Source organism: Colobus angolensis, unplaced genomic scaffold (assembly GCF_000951035.1).
Source record: "Colobus angolensis palliatus isolate OR3802 unplaced genomic scaffold, Cang.pa_1.0 Scaffold116, whole genome shotgun sequence".
Classification (NCBI taxonomy): Eukaryota; Metazoa; Chordata; class Mammalia; order Primates; family Cercopithecidae; genus Colobus; species Colobus angolensis.
In genome coordinates, this window is record NW_012112697.1 from 5196029 (window position 1) to 5210150 (window position 14122).

The 14122-nt window shown below is 42.5% G+C and overlaps 1 protein-coding gene across 1 annotated transcript in view; it reads left to right on the forward strand.

The window, feature by feature from the left end:
• The window catches only part of HYDIN (HYDIN, axonemal central pair apparatus protein), a 434530-nt gene that overhangs the window by 317959 nt on the left and 102449 nt on the right, over positions 1-14122 (forward strand). Inside the window, exons 48-51 of the mRNA XM_011962106.1 lie at positions 1329-1547; positions 10853-11061; positions 11276-11458; positions 12199-12318. Coding sequence (XP_011817496.1) covers positions 1329-1547; positions 10853-11061; positions 11276-11458; positions 12199-12318 — 731 coding nt within the window. The remainder of the gene's footprint in view (positions 1-1328; positions 1548-10852; positions 11062-11275; positions 11459-12198; positions 12319-14122) is intronic.

Consider the following 14122-nt stretch of genomic DNA (forward strand, 5'->3'; position numbering starts at 1 on the left):
AAGTAGCTGACATGATTGGCATGCACCAGCACGCCCAGCTAACTTTTTTGTATCTTTAGTAGAGACAGGGTTTCACCATGTTGGTCAGGCTGCTCTTAAACTCCTGACCTCAAATGATCAGCCTCAGCCTCCCAAAGTGCTGGGATTACAGGCGTGAGTCAACTTTTAAAAGTAGAGACTAGAGCCTGGGAGGAATATGTGGCAGGTCAGGGATGACAGGAGGATCAGAGTCATCCCTGCGATCCATGTGACTTCCATGTGCTGTGACCCACAGTAGAAGCCTTGCCACAGTGGTCCCGGGTGGCACCAAAGGCGGGAAGGACTGCTGGGGGACATGCAACACCAGCTCTACACCCTTACCAGTTTCACCTCAGGCCAGCCTTAGCTAAGGAATTGTGATTTTTTTCCTCCAGAAATGTTTTTTTTTTTTAAAAAAAAGGGCTATAACAAGAACATCTTCTTGCCTTGTTTTATACTTTCCACCTTCCAAATCATAGGTTAGACTGCTGTTTGAAGAGCTCCCTGGCTCTGGTAATTCAACAATTGCTACAGATCATTCATGCCTTTCCCCGTAGAGGTTCTAAATCCTGGGAGTTAACTCGGCTGCATATTAGTCAGGAAATGCCTTTAGCTCCTTGACACACAGGATGAGAAGCACAGGATTGCATGGAGATATTTAGTTACTTGCTGGGCCTAACAGGCCCAGTGGTCCACAGGCTGGGCCCTCAGGTGGGCTGTAACCTTTACTGTTGTGATAATGGCTATTAGTCTAGAGGTAACATGCTTGTTCTGAAGCAGGAAGTGGCTGTTAAATTTCCAAACCATTTGCTCTGGAAATTGCTCATTCATTATATATGAGAGCAGAATGGGAAAATGCTGGAGGAATAAATGTTTTCTCTCTCAGGTTATTTTTCACTTCTCTCTTCATTCCCATTCTCTACCCTAGTCCCAGAACCTTTGCTTTATTATTTTCTTTGCTGCATTTGACTTGCTCCCATCCCAACTTTCTTTCACCCTTGGAAGGAAGGAACATTTAACGCAAAAAGAAAAATTAACATGGAATCTGAAAATAGGTGGAACAACTCTATACTTTAGACATTAGAACGTTAAGAGCTGGCCTCTTCATATTAAACAGAGATTTATTGATTGCCTGCTATGTGCTTGGCTGTGTGCCATATCCACCTGCTAACTGTCCTAATGGAGTTTACAGTCCCATTGCAAAGGCAGACAATTAAACAATTGCCATAAAGTGTAACAAAGGCTATGGTAAGAGAGGAAGAGAGGCATAGGGTTTTGCACAGGAAATTCACAATCAGCCTGTCCTTTAGATCCTAGACATCTTGGGTCTGGGTTCCTCCGGACCACCCATCCCGCCTCCTGCCTTATTCTCAATCGTCTCCTACCCTGTGAAGCGGCCACCTTTGACCATGACAGACGACCTGGAGCATTTTGTGTTTGTGATCCCACCATCCGAAGAGATATCTCTGGATGAAAAAAAAGAAATGGAAATAGAATCAGACCTTTTGGCTGCCACAAACACTACAAAGGTAACGCATGAGCAGTTTATTCTCCTAACCTTGGCAGGACTTCAGCGGGCAGGGAGAGAAGGTCACCCCACACCAGACCAAAAATGGAGCCTGGCATGAGGTGTTCTGCTCACTGGGTTATTTTCCCTCGACTTGTTGGGGATCTTCCCTGAAAACCTCATGTGAGCGTCCCTGAACTGCACCTTTCCTGGCTCTGACTTGTCCTACCTCCTAAGAGGAAACTGACAGTGATTGATTCTCACCTAACAACCTTTGCAGTCCCGTGGGAGGGTTTAGGGAACTTGTCAAGTTACCCTGCAGCACATCCACAATAAAAAAATAAGCAAAACTAGCATTCTTAAAAAGATATCTAATCTTTTTTAAAACGTAAAAATATGTTTTGAAGCTAAGGTGATTTGCACAGTGTGTAAGAATATAAGAATCAACACACACAAGTTAAGGGGACACGTGCCACTACAGAAAGGATACATTATTAAAGAAATTAGGATGGGAAGATTGGATGTTTGGGGTAAAAGTCACTGTTTATGTCCTAGCCTGACACAATACAGTAAAATACATTCCAGCTGGATTAAAATTAAATAATCAAAATAAAATTGTGCAGAAATAGAAGAAAATATATGCAATTAATAGAATAAATCACAAGAAAAATAAATTTGACCAATAATATGCAGAAAGTGTGTATATTTAAAATTATAGAAGGTTTTTTTATTCCCAGAGGAGAAGGGTGGCCCACAATTTGAATCTCTGCACACAGCCTTCTACAAACCATGCACATCAGCAAAGAGAGCTCGTAACTTCACCTATAAGTCCTGCTCACCTGTAAACTGGGGACAGAGACTACCCCAAACCTCAGTTTACAAGTAGGAAATCAACATCTGAGATCAGTTGCATCGGTGGGCACGCCTCACCCGAGCAGAGAGTCCCTGGTGAAATTTCAAATTAAAAAGATAAAGAAGAAAAAATTGCTGTCTTCCCCTTGTTTTGAAAATCAGCCAGCTGGGCACTTTGGTTCATGCCTGTAATCCCCACACTTTGGGAGGCTGAGGTGGGCAGATTGCTTGAGCCCAGATGTTTGAGACCACCCTGGGAATATGGTGAAACCCCATCTCTACAAAAAATACAAAAATTAGCCAGGCATGGTGGCACGCACCTGTAGTCACAGCTACTCAGGAGGCTGAAGTGGGAGGATCGCTTGAGCCCTAGAGGAAGAGTTGTAGTGAGCCGAGATGGCACCACTGCACTCCAGCCTGGACAATAAAGTGAGATCCTGTCTCAAAAGAAAAAGAAAAGAAAGATTGAAGGAAGGGAAGAGAGACAGAGGAAAGAAAAGAAGGAGAAAGGAAAGAAAAGAAAGAAAAAAGAGGGAGGGAGAGAGAGAAGAAGGAGAAGAGAAGACAAGAGAAGAGAGAAAAGAAAGGAAAAGAAAAGAGAAAAGAAAAGAAAAAGAAATGGCACTGTAAGAATGCTCAGAATAATTCCGACTATGGGGAATTTTGTAAGAACACAAATCTGGTCTTTCTAAAATGGCAATGTGATTGAGAGAGGAGGCAGGAGGGTCTAGATTATAAGATACTAAAGAAACATAACAGATCATGGCAGGCGGGAGGCAGGACTAGATTGCAACTCCAACTCGGATGGACAGAGCAGCGTGTCTCGCATTGTGATTTTTAGCTCCAGAACAACTGCAGGAATAAATCAAGAAACCTGAAGGGACCCACAGACCCTCTGAAGCAAGCAGACTGCTCCTGCAGGACCCAGGAGACAACTCAAATACTGTGAGTGCCCAAACTGCAGAAGTGGGAAAGGAAGATCCTCCACCCCTGGTTTCCCACCAGGGAAACTGAAGGTCTAGTTTACAGGAGAAGATTCCAACCTTACCTGGAGCTGAGTCAATTTAGAGAACTGAGTGAAATACAGGGGTAGAGGAAGCAGCAGGAAAGGCCCTGGGAGCTCCCTAGGTCCCCAAGCAGGCCATTCCTGTCTGGCATCACAGGGATCCTTCAGGAGGACGGCCATAGGCCCAGGGAAAATGCCACAGAGAAAAGGAAGTCTCCAGGTGAACTTTGTAACAATTTGAACTGGTTAAGAAGCCTTCTGGGCAGGACTCTGGGGAGGGTACAAATCCAGGATGCAGACTCCACAGGCAGGGGAAGAACTAAAGCCATACTTGCTTTCACAGCTGGGAGGTGGGTAGCCTGGGGCAAGTTCTCAGCCCTGCTCACCCACTGCCTGAAAACAGACTCAATGCTATTATTGTTGAGGGCATGGTGGGAGTAAGGCCAGCCCTTTGGATTGCATGGGAGCTGGGCGAGGCCTGTAACTGCTGGCTTTTGCCCACTTCCCTGACAACCTGCATGACTCAGCAGTGGGAGCCATAATCCTCCTAGGTACATAACTCCATTGATCTAGGAACCTCACCCCCATCTCCCACAGCAGCCGCAGCAAGACCAGCCCAAGGAGAGTCTGAGCTCAGACATGCCTAGCCCTGTCCCCAGCTGATGGTCCTTCCCTACCCACCAGGTACCTGAACACAAAGGGCATATATTCTTGGGAGTTCTAGGGCCCCACCCACCACTGGTTCCTCTCCATATTACCACAGCTGATGCTCTCTGGAAAGTGCCACCTCCCGTCAGGAGGCCAACCAGCACAGAAATAGAGCATTAAACCACCAAAGCTAAGAATCCTCACAGAGCCCATTTCACTCCCCTGCCACCTCTGCCAGAACAGGTGCTGGTGTTCATGGCTGAGAGACCCATAGATGGTTCACATCACAGGACTCTGTGCAGACAACCCCTGGCACCAGCCCAGAGCCTGGTAGACTTGCTGGGTGGCTAGACCCAGAAGAGAGATAACCATCAGTACAGCCCGGCTCTCAGGAAGCCACATCCATAGGAAAAGGGAACATACTACATCAAGGGAGCACCCTGTGGGTCAAAAGAATCTGAACAACAGCCTTCAGCCATATTTCCCTCTGACAGAGCCTACCCAAATGAGAAGGAACCAGAAAACGAACTCTGATAATATGACAAAACAAGGCCCTTTAATAGCCCCCCCAAATCACAGTAGCTCACTAGCAATGGTTTCAAACCAAGAAGAAATCCCTGATTTACCTGAGAAAGAATTCAGGAGGTTAGTTATTAAGCCAATCAGAGAGGCACCAGAGAAAGGTGAAGCCCAGTTCAAGGAAATCCAAAAAAATGACAGAAGAAGTGAAGGGAGAAATGTTCAATGAAATACATAGCATAAATAAAAAACAATCAAAACTTCAGGAAATATTGGACATACTTAGAGAAATGCAAAATGCTCTGGAAAGTCTTAACAATAGAATTGAACAAGTAGAAGAAAGAAATTCAGAGCTCAAAGACAAGGTCTTCAAATTAACCCAATCCAACAAAGACAAAGAAAAAAGAATAAGAAAATAAGAACAAAGCCTCCAAGAAGTCTGGGATTATGTTAAATGACCAAACCTAAGAATAATCAGTGCCCCTGAGGAAGAAGAGAAATCTAAAAGTTTGGAAAATGTATTTGGGGGAATAATCGAGGAAAACTTCCCCAGCCTTGCTGGAGACCTAGACATCCAAATACAAGAAGCACAAAGAACACCTGGAAAATTCATCACAGAAAGATCATCACCTAGGCACATTGTCATCAGGTTATTTAAAGTCAAGATGAAGGAAAGAATCTTAAGAGCTGTGAGACAAAAGCAACAGGTAATCAATAAAGGAAAACCTATCAGATTAACAGCAGATTTCTCAGCAGAAACCCTCCAAGCTAGGAGGGATTGGTGCCCTATCTTCAGGCTATCAGCAGAGAACATACAGAACAACTATCGGCCAAGAATTTTGTATCTAGCAAAATGAAACATCGTATATGAAGGAAAGAGACAGTCTTTTTCAGACAAATGCTGAGAGAATTCGCCACTACCCAGTACTATAAGAACTGCTAAAAGGAGCTCTAAATCTTGAAACAAATCCTGGAAACACATCAAAACAGAACCTCTTTAAAGCATAAATCTCATAGGACCTATAAAACAAAAATACAATTAAAAAACAAAACAAAAAAGCAAAAAACAAGGTACACAGGCAACAAATAGCACAATTAATGGGACCTCACATCTCAGTACTAACATTGGATGTAAATGCCTAAATGCTTTGCTTAAAAGATACAGAACTGCAGAATGGATAAGAATTCACCAACCAACTATTTGCTGCCTTCAAGAGACTCACCTAACATATAAGGACTCACATAAACTTAAAGTAAAAGGGTGGAAAAAAGGCGTTTCATGCAAATGAACACCAAAAGAGAGCAGAAACAGCTATTTTTATATTAGACAAAACAAACTTTAAAGCAACAGCAGTTTAAAAAGACAAAGGGGGCATTGCATAATGGTAAAAGGCCCTGTCCAACCAGAAAAATACCACAATCCTAAACATATGTGCACCTAACACTGGAGCCCCCAAATTTATAAAACAATTACTAATAGACCTAACAAATGAGATAGACAGCAACACAATAATAGTGGGGGAATTCAGTACTCCACTGACAGCACGAGACAGGTCATCAAGACAGAAGGTCAACAGAGAAACAATGAATTTAAACTATACCTTGGAACAAATGGACTTAACAGATATATACAGAACATTCCATCCACCAATCACAGAATACACATGCTACTCAACAGTTCATGGAACTTTTTCCAAGATAGGCCGTATGATAGGCCACAAAATGAGCCTCAATAAATTTAAGAAAATTGAAATTATATCCAGCACCCTTGCCGACCACAGTGGAATGAAATTGGAAATCAACTGCAAAAGGAACCTTCAAAACCATGCAAATACATGAAAATTAAATAACCTGCTCCCAAATGATCACTGGATCAAAAACAAAATTAAGATGGAAATTTAAAAATTCATAGAACTGAATGACAATAGTGACACAACCTATCAAAATCTCTGGGATACAGCAAAGGTGATGCTAAGAGGAAAGTTCATAGCCCTAAATACCTACATCAAAAAGACTGAAAGAGCACAAAGTGACAGTCGAATGTCACACCTCAAGGAACTAGAGAAACAAGAATAAATCAAACCCAAACCCAGCAGAAGAAAGGAAATAACCAAGATCAGAGCAGAACTAAATGAAATTGAAACAAACAACAAAAAAAGCAATACTAAAGATAAGTGAAACAAAAAGCTGGTTCTTTGAAAAGATAAATAAAATCATAGACCATTAGCTAGATTAACTAAGAAAAGAAGAGAGAAAAATCCAAATAACCTCAATAAGATACGAAACAGGAGATGTGACAACTGACACCACAGAAATAGAAAAGATCATTCAAGGCTACTATGAACACCTTTATCCTCAAAAACTAGAAAACCTAGAAAAGATGGATAAACTCCTAGAAAAATACAACCCTCCTAGCTTAAATCAGGAAGAACTAGATACCCTGAACAGACCAGTAACAAGCAGTGAGATTGAAATGATAATTTAAAATATACCAACAAATAAAAGTCCAGGACCAGACAGATTCACAGCAGAATTCTACCAGACATTCAAAGAAGAATTGATACCCATCCTATTGACACTATTGCACAAGACAGAGAAAAGGGAACCCTCCCTAATTCATTCTACGAAGCCAGCATCACCCTAATACCGAAACCAGGAAAGGACACAACCAAAAAAAGAAAACTGCAGGCCAATATCCCTGATGAACATAGATGCTAAGATCCTTAACATTTAGCTAACCAAAATCCTTAACATTTAGCTAATCAAATCCAACAACATATCAAAAAGTTAATCCACAATGATCAAGTGGCTTTCACACCAGGGATTCAGGGATGGTTTAACATGTGCAAGTCAATAAATGTGATATACCACATTAACAGAATTAAAAACAAAAATCATACAATCATCTCAATAGATGCAGAAAAAGCTTTCAACAAAATCCAGCATCCCTTAATAATTAAAACTCTCAGCAAAATCGGCACACAAGGAACACACCTCAATGTAAAAAAAGCCATCTATGACAAACCCACAGCCAACATAATACTGAATGGGGAAAAGTTGAAAATGTTCCCTCCAAGAACCGGAACAAGACAAGGATGCCCACTCTCATCACTCCTCTTCAACATTGTACTGGAAGTCCTTGCCAGAACAGTCAGACAAGAGAGAGAAATAAAGGGTATCCAAATGGGCAAAGAGAAAGTCCAACTGTCACTGTTTGCTGATGACATGATGATTTACTTTGAAAACCCTAAAGACTCCTCTAGAAAGCTCCTAGAACTGACAAAAGAATTCAGTAAAGTTTCTGGATACAAAATTAAGGTACACAAATCAGTAGCTCTTCTATACACCAACAATGAACAAGCAGAGAACCAAATCAAAAACTCAGTGTCTTTTACAATAGCCGCAAAAAAACAAATAAAATACTTAGGAATATACCTAACCTCTACAAGGAAAGCTACAAAACACTGCTAAAAGAAATCATAGATGACACAAATGGAAACACATCTTATGCTCATGGATGGGTAGAATCAATATTGTGAAAATGACCATACTGCCAAAAGCAATCTACAAATTCAATGCAATTTTCATCAGAATACCACCATCATTCTTCACAGAATTAGGAAAAAATTATAAAATTCATATGGAACCAAAAAAGAGCCCACATAGCCAAAGCAAAGAGAACAAATCTGGAGGCATCACACTACCTGATTTCAAACTATAGTATAAGGCTATAGTCACCAAAACAGCATGTTACTGATATAAAAATAGGCACATAGACCAATGGAACAGAATAGAGAACCCAGAAATAAACCCAAATACTTACAGCAAACTGGTCTTCGACAAAGAAAAAAAAAAAAAACCGGGGGGAAAGGACATCCTTTTCAACAAATACTGCTGGGATGATTGGCTAGCCACATGGATCCTCATCTCTCACCTTATACAAAAATCAACTCAAGATGGATTAAGGACTTAAATCTCTTAAATCTAAGACCTGAAACTATAAAAATTCTAGAAGATAACATTGGAAAAACCCTTCTAGACATTGGCTTAGGTGAAGATTTCATGACCAAGAACCCAAAAGCAAATGCAATAAAAACAAAGATAATTAGCTGGAACTTAATTAAACTAAAGAGCTTTTGCACAGCAAAGGGAACAGTCAGCAGAGTAAACAGACAATCTACAGAGTGGGAGAAAATCTTCACAATCTATACATCTGACAAAGGACTAATATCCAGAATCTACAATGAACTGAAACAAATCAAGAAAAAAACAAACAATCCCATCAAAAAGTGGGCTAAGGACATGAGTAGACAACTCATAAAAGAAGGTATGCAAATGGCCGACAAACATATGAAGAAGTGCTCAATGTCACTAATGATCAGGGAAATGCAAAATCAAAACCACAGTGTGATACCACCTTACTCCTGCAAGAATGACCATAATGAAAAAATAAAAAAATAGTAGTAGTTGGCATGGATCCAGTGCATCAAGAAACCACCTTCTACACTGCTGGTGGGAATGTAAACTAGTGCAACCACTATGGAAAACAGTGTGGAGATTCCTTAAAGAACTAAAAGTAGAACTACCATTTGATCCAGCAATCTTACTACTGCATATCTACCCAGAGGAAAAGAAGATATTATACAAAAAAGATACTTGCACATGCATTTTTATAGCAGCACAATTCACAATTGCCAAATCGTGGAACCATCCCAAATGCCCATCAATCAATGAGTGGATAAAGAAACTGTGGTATATATATACAATGGAATACTACTCAGCCATAAAAAGGAATGAATTAATGGCATTTGCAGCTATCTAGATGAGATTGGAGACTATTATTCTAAGTGAAGTAATTCAGGAATGGCAAACATCATATGTTCTCACTGATATGTGGGAACTAAGCTATGGGAACGCAAAGGCATAAGAATGGTACAATGGACTTTGGGGACTTGGGGGAAAGAATGGGAAGGGGGCGAGGGATAAAAGACTACAAATAGGGTGCAGTGTATACTGCTCGGGTGATGGGTGCACCAAAATCTCATGAATCGCCACCAGAAAACTTACGTAACCAAACACCACCTGTACCCCCGATAGAAAAATAATAAAAAAAAAAAGAAACATAACACCAAAACACAATATAGGAACTTTGATTAGATGCTTATTTGGGAAAAGTCTATAAAAGACATGCCTGAGACCAGGCACGGTGGCTCACGCCTGTAATCCCAACACTTTAGGAGGCCGAGGCAGGCAGATGACAAGGTCAGGAGATCGAGACCATCCTGGTTAACATGGTGAAACCCCATCTCTACTAAAAATACCGAAAATTAGTCTGGCATGGTGGCAGGCACCTGTAGTCCCAGCTCCTCGGGAGGCTGAGGCAGGAGAATGGCGTGAACCCGGGAGGCAGAGCTTGCAGTGAGCCAAGATAGCGCCACTGCACTCCAGCCTGGGCGACAGAGCGAGACACCATCTCAAAAAAAAAAAAAGACATACCTGAGACAAATAGGAGAATTTTAATGCAGACTGTGTGCCAGAACGATGGTGTGGAATTATTGTTCCTTTTCTTAGGTGTGATGATAGTGTGCAGGATTGCAGGAGAAGGTCCTTTCTTGAGGAGGTGTATTTAGAGGCAGAGTCATCATGTCTGCAAATGGCTCAGGAGAAAAAGTGGCAACTGTTAAAACTAGTTATTACTGTACCAGGCCTTCAACTCTTAAAGGTTTCTTTTTTAAAAAACGGTGGAAATGATAAATAAATTAAAGGCAAAATTTTTTTTTGATCAGGAAACATGAAAATACCACTAGAAAAATGGGAACTTATTAAACACAGCAGATTAAACGCATGTTTATCTCTGCCTCTCCCAAAACAGTCAGATTTTCTATTCACGTATAATTCTAAGAATAAAGAGAAGGAGAGAGAGCTGGTGGTAAGGGGTATAGGCCCACAAAGTATTAGGAATTAGACAGCAAGCAGATGGGGATAACTGGCTTAGTGGTGCCAAGAAGGCTACAAGCCCCGCTGGCCATGGTAGGTACTGCCAGGAGCTAAGACTTGAGTTCCACACACACCCTCCAGCTTCAAGCTTTCTCTAGGGTTTCATCTTCATCCTCCATCTGAGGGACTAGGGAGCCAAGGAATGCACTGGTCTTGTCACTACCCAAGACTAGACCCTGCCCTGCTCTAGGCTTCCTGACCCTGCAGCACCATCTCCCGAGATGACAGACATGTAGCCATCTCTGCCTTCTGTTTGTGTATTCAAAGAGTGAATATTTAAGACCTCATGCTCATTTTTAATTAAGGCTCAAGAGGAGCAGACCAGCTCATCTAAGGGGGGCAAACAGAAAGTGAAAGAAAAGATAGACCAAGTTGTTGAGACTCAGAAAGACAAGCGTCGCGTGACCTTAAACAGGAAAGTCCTTTCTGGGGAACCAGCAGGAACCATTTCCCAGCTGTCAGATACAGACCTGAACAACTTCGACGGGCAGCACTCCCAGGAGAAATTCACCAGGTGGGCCTCCCAGCAACCCAAGGAGGGGAATGTGGGCCAGAGCCCACATTGAGGGTGTGGCTACAGCACTGGAGGGGAACAGAGCTGTCCTGCCTGTGGGGCTCCAGGGGCCAGCATGCCTACCCCAACAGGACAGGACTTCCAGGCAGCTCTCCTGTCTTCTCTTGGCCAGAGGGGAGCCTCTCACTTTACAAACCTGTGTGGTCATTTGCAGACTGAATCACTTCCGGTGGATCGTGCCAGCCAATGGCGAGGTAACGTTGCAGGTGCACTTCTCTTCTGATGAGTTCGGGAACTTTGACCAAACCTTTAACTTTGAGATCCTAGGAACTTGCTGCCAGTACCAGCTCTACTGCCGAGGCATCTGCACTTACCCATACATTTGCCAAGACCCGAAGTAAGTGTGTTTCATTTTAAAAGAAAAGGTTGGCAGATGCGTTTTCGTTTTCCTCCGTGGCACTTTGAACAAGGAGGTTCTTACCCCAGCCCCTCTAGTCATATCAGCTTCCATGTCTTGAATATTGACTAAGAGCCACAGGGAGGACATGCTACTACCAGGATTCCCAGACTGCAATAAAGAGAATGATCATAGGTGCAAAGAGGGAGGAAAAAAGCCTTCCTTTGGCAAGTTAGTTTGCTTATTTAACTATTAAGCAAATTTAAAGCAGTTCTATCCTGTAGTATAGAAACCATGTGTGACTCTGCATGGGTGAACTTTTTCCAAGCTACTGAACACCACTGTGCATCTCCTACACAGAAAAGCACCTGGCTGAGCAACTGGCCACATTAGACCAAGGGACTCAGAAGCTAATTCATATCTCCCAGAACTAGTTTTCCATAGAGATTCTCAGGAAAGTTTTCAGCTGGGTGCACTGGGACGGAATATCTGACTCAGCTCTGTCACCACTCCTCATTATGGAAGACACCACTGGGGAGTCTTTTTTTCAAGTTCACATCATACTGTCATACTGTCTTCTCTGGTGGTGGGAAGGAGCTGGGACAAAGAAGAGTCACTCTGTCTCCAGATTCCTGGACCCTGTGTTGAGCAGGGAATATTGAGTTTATGTAAACACCACATGGCAGCACCGAACTTCTGTTCAGGCAGCCTCTCCTCACCTCTTCCCCTCCTGTGTTCAGAGTGGTATTTCCTCAGCGGAAGATGGACATGAAGACAAATGAGGTCATCTTTAAGAAGTATGTTATGAGCACAGAGACATACTACTTCGGGCCACTGCTTTGTGGAAAATCAAGAGATAAGTAAGTGTTTTCCATTATTTTAAAGCAGATTTCATACTCCTGGGTTGGGCTCATGAACAGTATAAGTAGGATTCCTATGTACATAGTTGTAACTTTTACTAATGCTGCCTCTCTTAGCCCCAACTACAAATCAGGAGAACTGGGTTCTTGTGTTCCAACTCCCTGCTGTACACCCAGAGGAATGAGGGTGCCATTTTCCCAGATGGGAAAGCCTAGGAGAGACTTCAGGCTTGATCAGAGTAGGATCAAGAGTTCACTTTGGCTTATGTTTGGTTTAAGAGGCTAGGAAGATATTTCTGTAGTCACATGAAGCAGAGAATAGGTTATACAGCTTTGGTTCTCAAAGGAGAGGTCACTCTTCAAGGCAACAAAAGCCACAGACATAGATGAGATTGCCTGAGAGAGAACTGTACAGGTAAGAAGAAAAGGAGTCCTAAATAACTACAATATGCACAAAATGAGGAGCCAGGAGATGAGAAAGAGGGCCAGTGCTATTGGGGAAACCAAAAAGACCAGTGTCATGGAGCCATGAGAAGAGGACATGGTTGCTACAGTGAATGCTGCACAGAGGACAGAAAGATGAGGGCATAGATGTCCACAGGGTTCAACAACATAGAAGTCACTAGGGGCCTTAGCAAGAGTGCTGTACCCAAGCAAAGTGAAGTGAGAAGTCAGATGAAAGATAACTTTGGAGAAACTTGGCTGTGAAGGGAGATGGGAGGAAAGCCTGGAGCATAGGACAGGCTGTTTGTGCAATGTTGTTCTTATGATGCTTGCATGCCGAGAGGAAATGGAAGGAAGAGGTTGGAATTTCAGGAGACAGGAAGGGCCATCAATGACATAGTTCCCTGAGACAGCACAGTGGGATGTGGGGAGGCTGGCTTGTGCCCGGAAGAGGGACTGTCACTGCATTCCAGCCGGGAGAAAGGCGAGATGGCATCGCAGAAGGTAGGTTTACAATTTGATTGGAAGGGTGAGGAGGCTCCTACGCAATCATGTCTTTTTCTCCTTGACAAATGTTGTGTGGTCATCCCTTGCAAGTGAGGGGAGCGGAGGAAGTTTAAAACCTTGAGGAAATAGAGGGGGTATGAAAAATAGCTTTTGTGGAAAGTAGGAGAGGGAGCGTGTTAGAGAAACAGACTAAGATTTTTAGGCAGAATTGGGGACCCACAGGTGAGACTGATGATCAGACATTCTCAGCGATACTCGTTTTTTCCGTTATATACAAATTTCTTACCATATAGGCAGGGAATGAAACCAAAACTGGAACCAAGGTCTCCACCGTGACTTCACTCAACACAACATTTTGTGTGCTAAGTAGAGGGTGTTAATTTCTGGGCTTTCTCGGTGCAGCTCTTGGGCCATCTTTGTCCTCCATTCCCTAATTACCTCCACTTTATTCCCTGAGATGCTGGATTAAAAAGTGAAGGTAAAGGTAATTTGCTGATGCTGGAGGGGATCTTCAAAGCCCAACAGGAGGGCTTAGGAGGAAAAAGTATGGTCAGGTTGATGGATATGAGGTACAGAACAGTCTGGGAGGGGGAGTCAGGGAAACGATGGTTATTCAAAGAGGTACATGTTTGGGGCAGCACTGGAATTAACTAGGATGTGGGGCCAGATGACACTGATCTGGGAGGACAGTTACTATGGTGAGCCAAAACAAGTTCTAGTACAACTGAGTATTATTCACTTATTCTTTTTCTTTTCTTGTCTTTTTTTTTTTTTTTTTTTTTTGCAAAGGTGACAGAAGCAGCAACTGTCTTTTGAGGAAGCAGTGGGTTTTTTTCCCTTTTTTTTTTTTTAA